Genomic DNA, 14,974 nt, shown 5'->3' on the forward strand with positions numbered 1-14,974 from the left:
AAGCTCAGTGAATATTATGAAGCATCATAATGACAAGTGGAAGTATAGTGGAAAACATACCAAACACAAATTGTAGAAGTTTTTATTTCTTCAAAATTCAAATAGCAAACATTCTGAAATACTAAGGACATTAACTGTGCTTCCAGCTAAATAAAAGCAATTACCTGACGATCCCCGTGCACTTTGCAAAACTGCAAAAAGTTGCTTTCTCCCTTCTCTACTGGATGTGGCCTTACTTTTAGAAGGATCTCCACTTGGTACGTTCTGATAAAATGAACACCAAATTTATATTTACTATATTTACTTGCAAGCAAAAGATAAAAAGTGTAAGGTCACACGTAACTGCAAACACTAGTGCTGCTAAATTAGATTTTGGATGAAATTCTAAAGTTTTAATCCGTGGTAAGGGATACACTGCTTCTCCACCCTGTTGTGAAAGAATGCGAGGAATATCCAGTGATTCAATTGCTGCATCAGAAAGTAGTATCTGTTAGAAACCAAATTTACTGAAATGAAAAACAGAATAGTGAAGCAACAGAAAACTTCGAATACAATTAATATAGGCAACACAAGCTTTCAAAAACAGAGGAAATACAGAGTACAGTCAGTAAGAGTTAAGATAGCTACCGGCAGTCTCAAAAAAATTTGCCTGCACAGGAGGTCTGTTAGGATTAACTATAACCCGTGTTTTCCAAACTTGCAAATTCCCATCCCTCGTTACTGTTACAAGTAAACGCAACAAGGCTAGCCAAGCAACTGATGTTATCGGCTGTGAGCTAACTTGTGTTCTGAAATAGCAATAATAAAATGCACAGATCCAAAGTCAAGAACAAGAGCAACAGAAACTACAAGCCTCATGTTAAACATTGCCAACAACTGGCTGGAAAAAAAAAATGAAAAACAAATGCAAAAGAGAGCATAACTATTACCCTAGGTTGCTCAATTACAGAATGAGAAAACATCAATCATAGGTAAAGCATGGTAAATTATCTCACGTTGTAGAGTGTAATGAACGGCATAGGTGTGAATATTATATGCTCGAATCAGACCTTCTGCATAAGCAACATACTAAAACAAAAAAAGCAATTAAGTCAAGAAGGAAATGTTTGAAGTAGCACTAGAAGAAAGACCCATAACTATATCTTTCTTGCAGCAGAAATATAAATAAGATGAACCTCCAGAAAAATAGAACTATATATAATTAAACATATTACCAGAACAGGGAGGCGAGGATGACAGGCAATATTCACAATAGGCTTCTTCAAATCTGTCTTTATTTTTGTGGGTGCTTTGCCACCTTCAACAGTTCCAACAACTTCATTTATGCAAAAACAGACAAAGCAACAAAATTGTTACATAAGTATCAAATTATTGACAACAACATATCTATCTCCAGAGATAGAAACCAGACATCTAACCTGTCACACTCATTCGTTTATGAAAGCCAAAAAACACAACAGGTTGTAGTGGGGTTAAAGCCATATGGACTTCTGTATCAGAAGAAATTTGGTCTGTCTTTTTCTCTGGTGAATGCAATACAAATGTTTGCTCTAGGTCAAAATCACAAGTTCGTAGTGTACAATCCTACAGATAAAAATCCAACAGTTGTAAGTATAAGAAACTTCACAGTCACAACATACAAAAGAGTACAGAACAGGATTCAGAGACACTATATTCAGAAAGAATTGCTCTCAAACATATAAAAGAGTACGACACTGTGAACCATATAGCTTTCCCGTTTTTCTCGGTCTTGTTCTACCTTTTAGCTATTGAACCACCCTGTGCATAATCTGTTTTAATAGGACATGTACAAGCCTTTTCCATATAACCTAAGATGAGACAACCATTTTTACACAAAAAGCAGTATCCAAACTCTGTTTAATGCATGTATTCTTAATCCTAACTTGTTTAGTATATTCACTAGTCCAATACAATATCCTGATATCTGCAAGATTAAAATTTATTTTGTAGTCTTTATATCATCCAACACTTCGTCCCACATGGTCGCTGCCACAAAATTGTGTGGTAAATTTTTTCCTGAAGCTTGGGAGGTGCTTTTTATCTTTTATCACAAATAACGGTTGAAGCACTCCTCCATTCATCCACCTAGTTTGAAACCTACAGTTTACACCTATCTTTATCCACATAAGCAACCAAGCAAAGTTTACTAGGCTCAACCTGGAGGATTGCAATCACAGTGTGCCCACTTGTAGGACTATAAGACATACGGACAACAGGTGCGCCAATGTCAAGAGCAGAAATCTTGCTTCCTGTTAATGCATCAAATTCTGCATATATGGAAAGCATACAAATAAGTAAGGGAAAAATCGCCAAAAGAATGTAAAATAGCAGGGGAAGGAAACAGCACACAAGAAAGGTAAGACTACTCCACACAATCAACTCACAAGAATTAACTTGGGAAAAATCGATGGCTCATATGCCATGCAATAATAAAAGATTGTTTTTATTGGTACACACCTTCAAACACAAAAGCTTTATGAATAAATCTAGCAATATAAATCTAGCACTTCTGTCATAGTAGTTACGAATTACTGGCACATCCGCCTAATTCTGGATAGGTTTTTTAATTCAACACTGAACAATGACTTTAAAGGCTAGCTTGAGAAGTCAAATTGGACACAGCTTATTCATAACTGAAGCACTAAATCTAAAACAGCAAACGTAATCTTAAACTTGTGCATATGTTGCATTGCTTCATATGTATTTGTTTCTTTATTCTTGGGGAGAGATTAATGTAATGGAAGGATTAAATGCTCCAAAACAGCATGAAATAAAAAAAAAAAAAAAAAAACAACAAAACCTTTTCCACTAAGTAGGATCATACATGGATCAAATGATGCTGCTATCTCATATCATACAAGAAAATACTCCTAACAGAATGAAAAACAACATCTGAAATAGGACTGGGAAAAAAGAGAGAGGTTATATTAAAACATTAAACCATGAAAAAAATCACGAGAATAAAAATCCATGTTAAGTCTTAGATTTCAGAAGTAAGATTGATAGTTGACTCCAAATTGACAAGTTGGAGACATGCAGGCTTGAATCATGCTTTTGGGGGAACTGAGTCAAGGGATATAAATAGAATTACATGGCACAAAAACTCAAGGTGAGGACCTAGTATTCTAAATAGAGTGATGAGTAGAATTATCATCCACCACTATGGATATAATTCAAGCAAAAATTTCTAAAGTAATCATAATCAGTTGCCCCAGCTCCAAACAAGCTTCAAGAAGAATGATTGATAATGCTTCAGATAAGAATAGGCGAAGCCATACCAACTCATCAGCTAATAAGAACCAATCAAAACTAAGAACCATGGCTTAGTTTTGGTTTACTTAAATTTATAAGCTAGGAAGTACAGTTCGGTTCAAGGCTGAAGCACAAAATCAACTACACTATAGCTTGAACACAGATCAATTCAGGAGCATAAGTAGCTTATGCCACGCACATCCTCGTAACTTCTGATCCACAATCATAATAAGAACCGAATTTCATCTTCAATCACAGCTCAACAAGCAACGATCCAACAACATAGAACTTATCCGATTACAAAATTATCTAAGGTTCCATAATTAAAAAAAAAAAGCAAAATACAAGAGAGAGCGGGAGCGATGGTGCGTAGTTACTGACCGACGATGTAGGTTCCAATGGCGACGGCGACGAGCGCCTGGTAAGGATGGAAGGTGGCAGCATGAGGCTGCAGAGGCCTGACGCCACGCCCTACATGGCGCAGATCCAGATGCTGCAACGTTGTCCACTCCATGGATCCGGTTCGGTTCTTGGAAGCCAAGCTCAGAACATCTAATACAACTCCATCGTTAAATTGCGGATTCCCATAAGGGAACGGGATCAAGAGGATTCAGATCTTGCTCGAAGTTCAGTACAGATGCTACGTGAGCTTGGAATCGGAACAACGATCTGTACTGTAACTGAAATGGAATTGGAATAACGAGGAATTGCAGATCGCAGAGCAGAAGCAAAAACCACTCCAAATTCAAACCGGGGGAGAAGGTTGAAAAATGGGAAGAACGAAGAAGAAATGATGCAGGAATGACCATCGCCAACAGTCCAACACTGGCCCCTAGTAGTGGGCTGATATGATCCTGTATGCCTATGGGCTGAAATTTGGATCCAGCAGTCAGCACAGGCCTCACAAAATGTATCGCCTTTGGCCCAATTTTCCCAGAGTGCTTACTTATTAAATCTTAGTTTGCTATGACAAAAAAATTTGAGAGTATACTGGGTTTAATAGTTAAGAGTGTGCCTATAGTAGGGTGTAACTTGACCAAAAAAAAAAAAAATCAGTTTCAATTAACTAAGAATAGAATAATTACATGAGTAACTAATTTGAATTAGTCTAATAGTTAGTTTACTAATTATTTAAATAAGTGTCAAATATTCAAATCTTATCTTATGCATGAAGCAGCAAACCCTTAAATAAGTTTCTTTAATATTGAGATTATTCATATTAGACAACACTTAGGAAGTGCAGACACTTTTTTTTGTCGCTTTCACGTGTCGGACACATTTTAGACACCACACTCATAGACATTTATCCGATAAGCGTGTCTTTTGTGTCAAACTGTGTCTTAATAAAAAATAAAAAAAAAATTTTAGACACGCTTGAACACATCTAAATATCATTATATATCAGTATGTCGAACTTTATTCTCAAAAATAATTATAAAATTAATTATATTTTATATATATATATCCTATTCTCGTATCTTGTAAAAAATTTTAAATTTGAAGTGAAAATGTGTATGATACACAATTCCACTCTAAACCTGAAAAAGGAAGAAAGAAAAGAAAGGCGCATGATTCTACTAAATTTGCAATAACATACGCTGACCTTCTCTTTAATTTATGATATTACATTGGGAGGATAAATTTTTTACTTATATTAAGAATTTTTGTATGAAATACAAAAATGTTTAATCATTTTAATATTTTATACTGTTATGATAATTGTTATGATGGGTAATCGGAGATTAATGGACTAGACTTGTAAAGATGGTCCAAGTGTAAAGATGGAGTGGCCTACGACTTGGTTAGCGTCCTGAAGCTGCCGCCCGACTTGTACGTATGGAAGAATAGGGGTGGTACCTGTAAAGACACTCTGATGCCTAAGTTAACAAAGGGTTTAGCAGGTTTAGAGAATATTAGAACTTAGAGATACCTGAGGGGTGTCACTGTATTTATAGTGGTGAACCAATAACCACCGTTGGAGTAGTTCCATCTTTTAAGGTGCATAACCGTCCCTTTATCTTAGGGTAGTTGAGATATGGCTCCTAAAAGTGGGTTGAGAGATTCTAGGGGAAGTTACTTATTTGAATAAGCGTTATCTGCCAGCTATCCTTCGATCCTGACTTCTTTGAAGTGGAGTCTGTATTCGGTCCGACCTCTTCAAAAGGAGGTTGGTTGGTAGCAAAGGCCAATCTTTGGATTGGGCCTTCTTGTTTTATTTGGACCTGAGCCTTAGTGTTGGGCTAGGGTATGAACAGTGCCCCTACTCGAGTCCAATCTCTTCTCTTTTGTAGCCGATGCAATGTGGGAACCGATGTGATTTTGAATTTCTCAACAGTCGTGTCTAATCAAACGTCGCGTCCGTTAGGGGCTTCGTATTTACACGTGGGGGCAGTTACATTGGTAACGGTGCATTTCTTTAATGATTGCCTCGATTTACCCTTATGCTCCTGGCGTGTTTATAAATATTTTTTCCTCTCTTTTCTCTATCTTCTTTTCGTCTTCTAAAACTTCTTACCTGTAATCCTTACTTTTTCTAAAAAAGAGCTTTTTAGCCTTCCTTGCTGCGTTGCTGTTGTCCCTGCTCCTCTTGGCTTTTACCAACAAAGGTTAGTCTTTTTCTTCCTTCTCTTCTATCCTTTACGTCGATATTTTGCTCTGTGTATGTAGAAGAGGTTTGCATGTTGTTTGTGATTCTTAGTTTCTTTTAGCTAGTATGTTGGTCTTAGCGATTCTGTTCTCTGGTTTGAGATAGGCTGTTTCATCTTTTTAGAGGCTCTGGATCCCTTTTCATTTTTTTGTAGGTCTTTGTCGCTTTTTCACCTACTTCTTTTTATTGGAAATATGTCTTCCCTTGAACCCCTTTCGCAATGGGTAGAAGATACTGTTTTAGAGGAAACTCCCATAGTAGACACTGAATACCTTACCGTCCTTCGTGCCCACCATAGAATTTGTAGTGATGAGGCTGACAAGCCAAAATACGAATTGGTGGCCCCGGGTTCTGAATACCGAGTTTGTTTTGGGAGGATTTCCGATTCTGATCCCCATTTTTTCTTTATGTACAACTGCTTTTTCACCCGCCTAGGGGTTCTTTTACCTTTCTCCGATTTTGAGCTAAGTGTGCTGTATCATTTTCGAGTTGCTCCCACCCGGTTTCACCCCAACTCTTGGGGTTTCATGAAAATTTATCAACTTGTCAGTCGAGAGCTAGATTTTCCGACCTCTTTAAAGATCTTTTTCTACCTGTTTCATATGACCAAGCCCTTTAGTGGGCAGAATAACAAGCAACCGTGGTTTTCCTTCCGATCCATTCAAGGTCGGAAAGTTTTTTCTGTCTTTGACGATTCTTTTCATGATTTCAAGAATTTCTTTTTCAAAGTCCAAACTGTAGAGGGTTACCATCCCTTTTTCCTTCATGAGAACTCCAACCCCCGATTTTCTCTTTATTGGCTAGAGGCCTCTCCAGTAGAGAAATATGGCCTGAAAGATTTGGATAAGGTAGAGAAGGGTATCGTAGGGTTTTTTCGAGATGTCTGGAAAAGGGCCCCCAACTTAGACACTAAGAAATTTCTTTTGGGATCTCCGAATTTCGTGCGGATCCAATTAGGTAGCTTTCGTTTTTTCTTTTTGTTGATTTTGGTAACTTCCGACTTGTAGTCTTCTGACTTGTAGACTAATTTTATGTTTTCTTCTTTTTAGAGATGGTGAAGAAAGGCTCTAGCGCTGCTAACCAGAAGGTTCAAGAGGCTAAGAAGAAAGCCCGAGCCCGTGCTGACGCTGCAAGGGCTGTTGGGGCTCCTCTTCTTCTCCTTCATGATTCTGGGACCTCTTCTCATCCGATCTTGGTAACCTCCTCTTCTACTTCTCTTCTTCCTCCTCCCATCCCCCCAGTCCGACTTCCCTCTGAACTCGAGAAGAAAAAGCGCAAGACCTCAGGGTCTGCCTCTTCTTCTGGGAATTCCACTTTTGATGGTCCCAAATTCGTTCAGGATCACATATTTTCCCATACTCAAATTAGTATGGACAATGTTTTCGTTTGAAACCATCTTAACATTATGGTTTGGGTATGTACAAAACTTCTTGATATTTTGAACAAGACCCCCCTTTGCTCTTTGGGTTCTACCCAAAAGGTTGAAGAGTTGGAGGGGAGGGTTTTCCTTTATCAAGAGGAAGAGAAGAGGCTTCAAGAGGAGGTTGCAGGGCTGAAGGAGGAGCGGACCCGACTTCAGGAGAGGGAGAAGAAGTTGATGGCCCAGTATGCCATGGCAGAGGGCCTGAAGGAGAAGGCGGAGCAGAATTATGTCAGCATCTTTATTGAAAATATTGATCTTCAATGGGAGTTGGAAAAATGTCGGGAGGCTTATCAGGATTTGGAGGACTCCGTGGCAGAGAGTTCAGAGGAAGCCTGGAGAATTTTCAAAGAGCAAGTCGGAGCTATTGCTCCTGACCTGGATCTTTCCCCTCTTGAACCTGATAAGATTGTTGTGAATGGGGTTATTGTTTCTCCTCCCCGACCTGAGACGGATTCTTAGCTGAAGACCCGAGGTCAAAGACTTATAGTATCTCCTCCTCGTGAGGATCAACAAGAGGGATCTCAGCCAACGTCTTTAGATGCTCCGACCCCTGCTGCCGAAGAGACTGCTCCGTCCTCCTCTGCTCCGGATCCGACCTCTCTTCCTACTAGTGATGCCAATCCTTCCTCTAACTAATTGACTTTGAGCTATTTGGGCCCCTTTTTGAACAAATTTATTATTTTTGTTGCTTGTGGTGGTGTTTCTTGAGTCTTCTGGCCTCTTTAGGCCGTTAACAAAAAATGCACATAACTTTTTGCCCTTTTTTTTGGATAAGGACTTTAAAATATATTTGGCGTGTGCATGCTTTCTGCAACTTTTCTTCTGTTAGGTTTTTTACAGAAAAACCCCTTTGATCTTTTTGGAAAAAAAAACCTTTTATCTTGGTAGGCTGTGTTTTGTCTAAGTTATTTGGACTCGAAAAAGCTTCTACCTTTGATTTTTGATGGATTTTTTTATCTCCTTTTCGTATTCCTCATAAATTCAAATTTTTTTATTTGAATTGTTCATAACTTAGGTTATTTTCGCGATGCATTTCAGTTCTTCTCGGTTTTTCGACTTGTTGGTCGTAACATTTTTGAGTTATCATGATCTGCTTTTATAATCTCTTTACGCCGACTTGTACCTCGTCGTTTCATCCTGACAATCACTTAGGTTGGTCATGGGTATTTTACGCTTTGTCGAGCTTAAGTTCGTGCGTTTTGTAGAAAAATGATATTAACTAATGGAATTTACAAAGAGATGTAGAAAAAGATCTTTATTTATTGATGAAGGTACTCTTTTGCTACTAAGGGATTAAAAATTATTGCCCCTTAGTCTCCACTTTGATGCCTCGTTAAAACCCCCTTCAGGAAAATCCTTCTTTTTGGGAAAAAACCATAAAGTCAGGAAAAAGAGTACACCAGGAAGTGGAGTTTGCTTTTAACTATAGTACTTTTTCATATTACAAGCATACCACGACCTAGGTAGCTCGGTACTGCTCAAGTCAGTTACTTTGTAGTATCCATTTCCTAAGACTTCGCTTATCTTGTATGGCCCTTTCCAATTAGCAGCGAGCTTTCCATCCCCAGACTTGGTAACTCCAATGTCATTTCTGATTTAAGACCAAGTCGTCCGGAGTGAAGCTTCAGGCCTAAGTTGGAAGGCTTATTTGAAAAAAGCCTTGCTCCAGGCCTCAAGGCGATTCCTAGTAGATCCCGGGCCGGGGGAATCCCCTTTCTAAAGCTAACGAAAGGACTTTCTTGTTGTATCTGTTCATCATCCTTTGCTTCAACGCTGCTTTCCTTATCTGGGCTTGCTCTCGGACTTCAGCGAGTAGCTCGAGCTCTTCTTTGTGTCCCTGTATGTTGCCAACCTCGTCGTAGAAGTTCACCCTTGGACTTTGCCCATTGATTTCTACTGGTATATATCATGGCTTCTATGCCATAAGCAAGTCAGAAGGGTGTTTCTCCTGTGGTAGATTGAGGTGTGGTCCTATATGCCCATAGTACTTGAGGAAGTTCTTCGGCCCAAGCTCCCTTTGCATGTTGTAACCTTTTCTTCAACCCGGCCAGTATAACCTTGTTAGCTACCCCAGCTTTCCCATTTGCTTGTGGGTGCTCTACCAAGGTGAACTGATGCTTGATCTTCATACTGGCTACGAGGTTTCTAAAGGTAGAGTCGGTGAATTGAGTGCCATTATCAATAGTAATGGAGTGAAAAACTCCATACCTTGTGATAATGTTCTTGTAGAGGAATTTCTGACTTCTCTGGGCTGTAATGGTGGCTAATGGTTCTATCCACTTCATCAAGTAGTCTACTCCCACTATTAGGTACTTTACTTGTTCAGGCGCTTAGGGAAAGGGTCTCAATAGGTCTAATCCCCATTTTGCAAAAAGGCATGGAGAAGTTATGCTAATGAGCTCCTCGGGGGGAGCGACGTGGAAGTTTGCATGCATTTGGCATGGTTGACACTTCTTTACGAACTCGGTGGCATCTTTCTGTAAGGTCGACCAGTAGATCCCAGCTCGTATGACTTTCCTAGCCAAAGACCTTACTCCGAGATGATTTCCACAGATACCATTGTGGACCTCTTCCAGTACTTCCGTTGTCCTTGAGGTCGGGATGCACTTCAATAGTATAGATGATATTTTTCACCAAGGTGTAGTTATGTGCTTCCCTTCGGATTTTCTTGGCCTCTTTTTTCCGTTTGGGTAGGATGTCGAATCTCATGTATTCGATTAGTGGGTTCATCCATCCAAGGTCCGATTCAGATACTTCAAGGACGTCTTGTCTGCCCTCTGTTTTTATAACTGAGGGTTCTTGGAGAGTTTCTTGGATCAAGCTTCTATTATTCCCTCCTGGCTTGGTACTTGCTAGTTTGGAAAGGACGTCTGCTCTGATGTTGAGATCCCGAGTTATGTGTCTGACCTCGGTCTTTGCAAAATACCTAAGAGACTCCGAGGTTTTGTCTAAGTACCTCTTCATATTGGGGGTCTTTAGCCTGATATTCTCCATTTATCTGGGAGGTCGCCACCTGAGAGTCCCTGAACACGACTAATTTGGTTGCACCGACTTCTTTAGCCAGTTTTAACCCTGCAATCAAGGCTTCATATTCTGTCTGATTGTTAGAAGCTAGAAATTCAAATTTGAGGGAGACTTCTACTTGAGCTCTTTCTTGGTTGACTAATATTATGCCTACACCACTTCCGACTTTGTTGGAGGATCCATCCACGTATAACTCCCATGCAGTGGAGGCTTCCTCTTGATCTCCTACATATTCTACCACAAAGTCGGTGAGGCATGGGGCTTTAATTGCTGTCCGAGTTTCGTACTTAAGGTCGAACTCGGATAGTTCTATGGCCCATTGAACCATTCTACCCGCAATATCCGTTTTCTGAAGGATTTGCTTCATGGGCTGGTTCGTTCGAACTCTAATTGTGTGTGCTTGAAAATAAGGCCGTAACCTTCGAGAGGCTATGATTAAGGCATATGCAAACTTCTCAAGTTTTTGGTACCTCAATTCAGGGCCTTGTAGAACTTTGTTGATGAAGTATGCAGGATGCTGTCCGACCTCGTCTTCCCGTATTAGAGCTGATGCTATAGCTTTGTCGGCTACAGACAAATACAGGACGAGTTCTTCCCCAACTTTAGGTTGAGTCAGAATGGGAGGTTACCTTAAAAACCTTTTAAATTCATGGAATGCTTCTTCGCACTTAGGAGTCCATTCGAGCTGGCATCATTTTCTTAGTAGAGAAAAGAGTGGTAGGGATCTTAACGCCGATACTACCAAAAACCTGGAGAGAGCTGCAAGTCGGCCATTTAACTATTGGACCTCTCTTAGGTAAGTCGGGTTTTTCATTTCTAGGATTGCTTTGCACTTGTTGGGGTTGGCATCAATTCCCCTTTGTGTTAGCATAAATCCAAAAAATTTTCCTGCCTCCACCGCGAAGGTGCACTTTGCGGGATTCAACCTCATCCCATGCATTCTAATGGTGTTAAAGACTTGCGAAAGATCAGCCAAGAGGTTGGCATCATCCTTGGTTTTCACTAGCATGTCGTTTACAAAGACTTCCATTAGACTCCGAAGATGAGGTGCAAACACCTTATTCAGCAGCCTTTGATATGTGACTCCTGCATTTTTTAACCAAAAAGGCATGACCACATAGCAATAGTTTGCCCTTGGGGTGATGAAAGATGTCTTTTCTTGATCTGGCTTATACATCGGAATTTGATTATATCCCGAGTATGCGTCCATGAACGACAAGTATTGATACCCCGAGCTGGAGTCTACTAGGGTATCAATGTTTGGAAGTGGATATAGGTCTTTGGGACACGCCTTGTTCAGGTCAGTGTAATCGACACACATCCTCCACTTGCCATTTTGCTTTTTGACCAGCACCACATTTGCTAGCAACACCGGATATCTGATCTCTTTGATAAAGCCGACTTCTATGAGGGCTTGTACTTGTTCTTCCACCACTTTGGCCCGTTTGGGTCCGAGCTTCTGTCTTCTTTGCTGAACAAGTCGCGACCTGGGATATACTGACAGTTTATGCGACATGAGTTCGAAATCTATCCCTAGCATGTCGGAGGCTTTCCAGGCAAAGAGGTCGGAATTCTCTTGCAGGAGCCTTATAAGCTTCTACTTCAAATCTTCTTTCAAGTTGGCTCCTATGTTGGTATTTTTTCCTTCCTCTTCTCTGACCTGTACCTCTTCGATTTTTCCCCTGGGTTGTGGTCGCAACTCTTCTTTTGCTCTGACTCCTCTAAGTTCAATTGTGTGCACCTCCTTGCCCTTTCCTCTCAGGTTCAGGCTTTCATTGTAGCATTTTCTTGCCAGCTTCTGATCTCCCCTAATGGTTGCAATTCTCTCTGGTGTTGTGAATTTCATGAAAAGGTGGGGGGTAGACACCACTGCTCTGAGCCGATTTAGGATTGTTCTGCTTATTAGAGCATTGTAGGCTGAACCCACATCGACGACTATGAAGTCGATGCTCAGAGTTTTAGACTTTTTCTCTTTTCCAAAAGTTCTACGTAGGGGTATGAATCCTAGTGGCTTCATTGGTGTATCCCCCAGCCCATATAGGGTATTGGAGTAAGCTCTTAACTCCTTTTCATCCAGTCCCAGCTTATCAAATACTGGCTTGAACAGGATATCGGCCGAGCTCTCCTGATCCACCAGGGTTCTATGTAGATGGGCATTGACAAGGATCATGGTTATTACCACCGGATTATCATGTCCGGGAACTATGCCTTGCCCATCTTCTTTAGTGAAAGAAATAGTAGAGAGGTCGGGGACTTCGCCCCCAACTTGGTAGACTTCCTTCAGATGCCTTTTGTGAGATGATTTTGTGAGACCACCTCCCGCAAACCCTCATAAAATCATGTGTATGTGTCTTTTCGGGGTCTGTGGTGGTGGGTCTCTTCATTCATCATCATCTCTCTTTCTCTTGTCATGGTGGTCCGACCTTTCCATGACATATCTGTCAAGCCTACCTTCTCTGACCAGCTTTTCTATCACATTCTTTAGGTCGTAACAATCATTTGTTGAGTAACCATATAGTTTATGGTACTCACAGTCGTCGCTACAACTTCCCCCCTTTTATTTTTGATGGGACTAGGGGGAGGTAGTCTTTCAGTATGACAAATTTTCCTGTAGACATCAACTAGGGAAACACGTAGAGGAGTATAGGAGTGATATCTCCTGGGCCTTTCAGGTTCGACTTCCTCTTTCTTCCTGGGTTCTCTCTCTTTCTCTTTTGATGAGTGAGAGTGCCCAAGTTGCCAGTTCGGTTCTCGCAGTCTGGCATTTTCCTTCATGTTAATGTACTTCTCAGCTCTCTCTTGTACATCACTCAGAGAGGTTAGATGCTTTTTTGAGATGGACTTGGAGAAGGGACCTTCTCGGAATCCATTTACTAGGCCCAAAATCACTGCCTCCATGGGCAGGTCTTGAATTTTCAAACACGCTTTGTTGAACCTTTCCATGTAGTCCCTCAAAGGTTCTCCGACCTCCTGTTTTACTCCCAAGAGACTCGGTGCGTGATTTACTTTGTCCTTCTGGATGGAGAATCGCATAAGGAACTTCTGCAAGAGGTCGTCGAAGCTGGTGACCGACCTTGGGGGGAGACTATCGAACCATTTCATCGCTGCTTTCGTCAGGGTTGTCGGGAAAGCCTTACATCGAGTAGCATCAGAAGCGTCGGCTAGATACATCCAACTTTTAAAATTGCTTAAGTGATGCTTTGGGTCAGTAGTTCCATCGTAGAGGTCCATATCAAGGCTTTTGAAGCTCCTTCGAACTTTTGCCCTCATTATGTCCTCACTGAACGGATCTTCTCCTCCCAAGGGAGAGTCTTCTCGGTCACTACGAGAGTTTCGACCTTTGAGAGCGGACTCTAGTCTTAGGAGCTTTTCCTCAAGCTCCTTTCATCGCTCAATCTCGTTCCTCAAATTTCTCTCTGCCTCTCGTTGTCATTCTAGCTCTTGTTCCAACTGCTCCAGGCGCCCTTGGTGGCCGTGGAACAATCCCATGAAGTCAGTTGCATGGGGTTATCCCTCCTTTCCTGGTCGCGTCCTTCAGATGAATTTCCCTTCGAGTCCTTCACCCCTGAGGTGCCTTCTCTGTGCTAGTTAGTCATCCTTGGTGAGTGGCTATAGCTTTGTCGTCGTTACCAACGTTCTGATTCTCTTGCTCAGAATTAGACGCTGTGTTTCCATCCTCGTTCAAGTCGTCCGCCATCACTGATCGATCTCTCGGGTCCCCGGCAACGGCGTCAATATTACGATGGGTAGCCGGAGATTAATGGGCTGGACTTATAAGGATGGCCCAAGCGTCAAGATGGAGCGGCCTACGACTTGGTTAGCATTCTGGAGCTGCCGCCCGACTTGTGCGTATGGAGGAATGGGTGGTGGTACCTGCAAAGACACTCCGATGCCTAAGTCAGCAAAGAGTTTAGCAGGTTTAAAGAATATTGGAACTTAGAGATACCTAAGGGGTGTCAGTGTATTTATAGTGGTGAACCAATAACCACGGTTGGAGTAGTTCCACCTTTTAAGGTGGATAACCGTCCCTTTATCTTAGGGTAGTTGAGATATGGCTCCTGGAAGTAGGGGTGGCAAAACGGGTCGAGCCCCCCGGGCCGATCCGCTAAACCCGCTAAAAAAGGCGGGTTGGGCTAGAATTTGGATCCCGCCAAATTAAAAAAATCCGCCAAACCCGCACCGCCGAATTGGCGGGTTTTAGCGGGGCGGGGCAGGCCGATCCGCCGGGTCGAAACTTTTTATTTTTTTATTTTTATTAAATAAAAGAGTGGTTACTATTATAAAATTAATAATTATAGAATTTTAAACACTTTTTTTTCATTTTTTGTTTTTATTCTTCTTTTAGTTATTAACTTTATTTATTTTATTTTACAATTTCGTATATATGCTCAAATTATGTGACTTATTTTTTAAAATAAAGAAGATTTTATTGACAAATATTATTTTGAACAATTTTATTGAAGTTAAAAATTAAAAAAATAGTAAAAAAATTATATTATAATTTGACTATTTTTTATTTGTATTTTATTTTTTAATTATTATTTTTTTGTTAATTTTAATTAATTTTATTTTTTTTTTAAGCGGGCTAACCCCCCGACCCACCAATC

At 40.7% G+C, this 14,974-nt stretch overlaps 2 protein-coding genes across 2 annotated transcripts in view; both read right to left on the reverse strand.

Annotated features, from left to right (window-relative positions):
• The window catches only part of LOC107487778 (uncharacterized), a 12,029-nt gene extending 7,954 nt beyond the window's left edge, over positions 1-4,075 (reverse strand). The window contains 8 exon segments of the mRNA XM_016108474.3: positions 165-264; positions 344-468; positions 628-853; positions 961-1,068; positions 1,215-1,315; positions 1,419-1,584; positions 2,179-2,288; positions 3,655-4,075. Of these exon segments, the coding sequence (XP_015963960.1) occupies positions 165-264; positions 344-468; positions 628-853; positions 961-1,068; positions 1,215-1,315; positions 1,419-1,584; positions 2,179-2,288; positions 3,655-3,787 (1,069 nt within the window). The 5' untranslated portion in view covers positions 3,788-4,075.
• Positions 4,076-12,848: 8,773 nt separating this feature from the next.
• Positions 12,849-13,637, reverse strand: LOC107487744 (uncharacterized). The gene has a single exon (XM_016108441.1). It carries the CDS (start codon positions 13,635-13,637, stop codon positions 12,849-12,851), a length of 789 nt encoding a protein of 262 aa, XP_015963927.1.
• Between the last annotated feature and the right edge of the window lie 1,337 nt (positions 13,638-14,974).

This window comes from Arachis duranensis, chromosome 5, assembly GCF_000817695.3.
Source record: "Arachis duranensis cultivar V14167 chromosome 5, aradu.V14167.gnm2.J7QH, whole genome shotgun sequence".
Lineage (NCBI taxonomy): Eukaryota > Viridiplantae > Streptophyta > Magnoliopsida > Fabales > Fabaceae > Arachis > Arachis duranensis.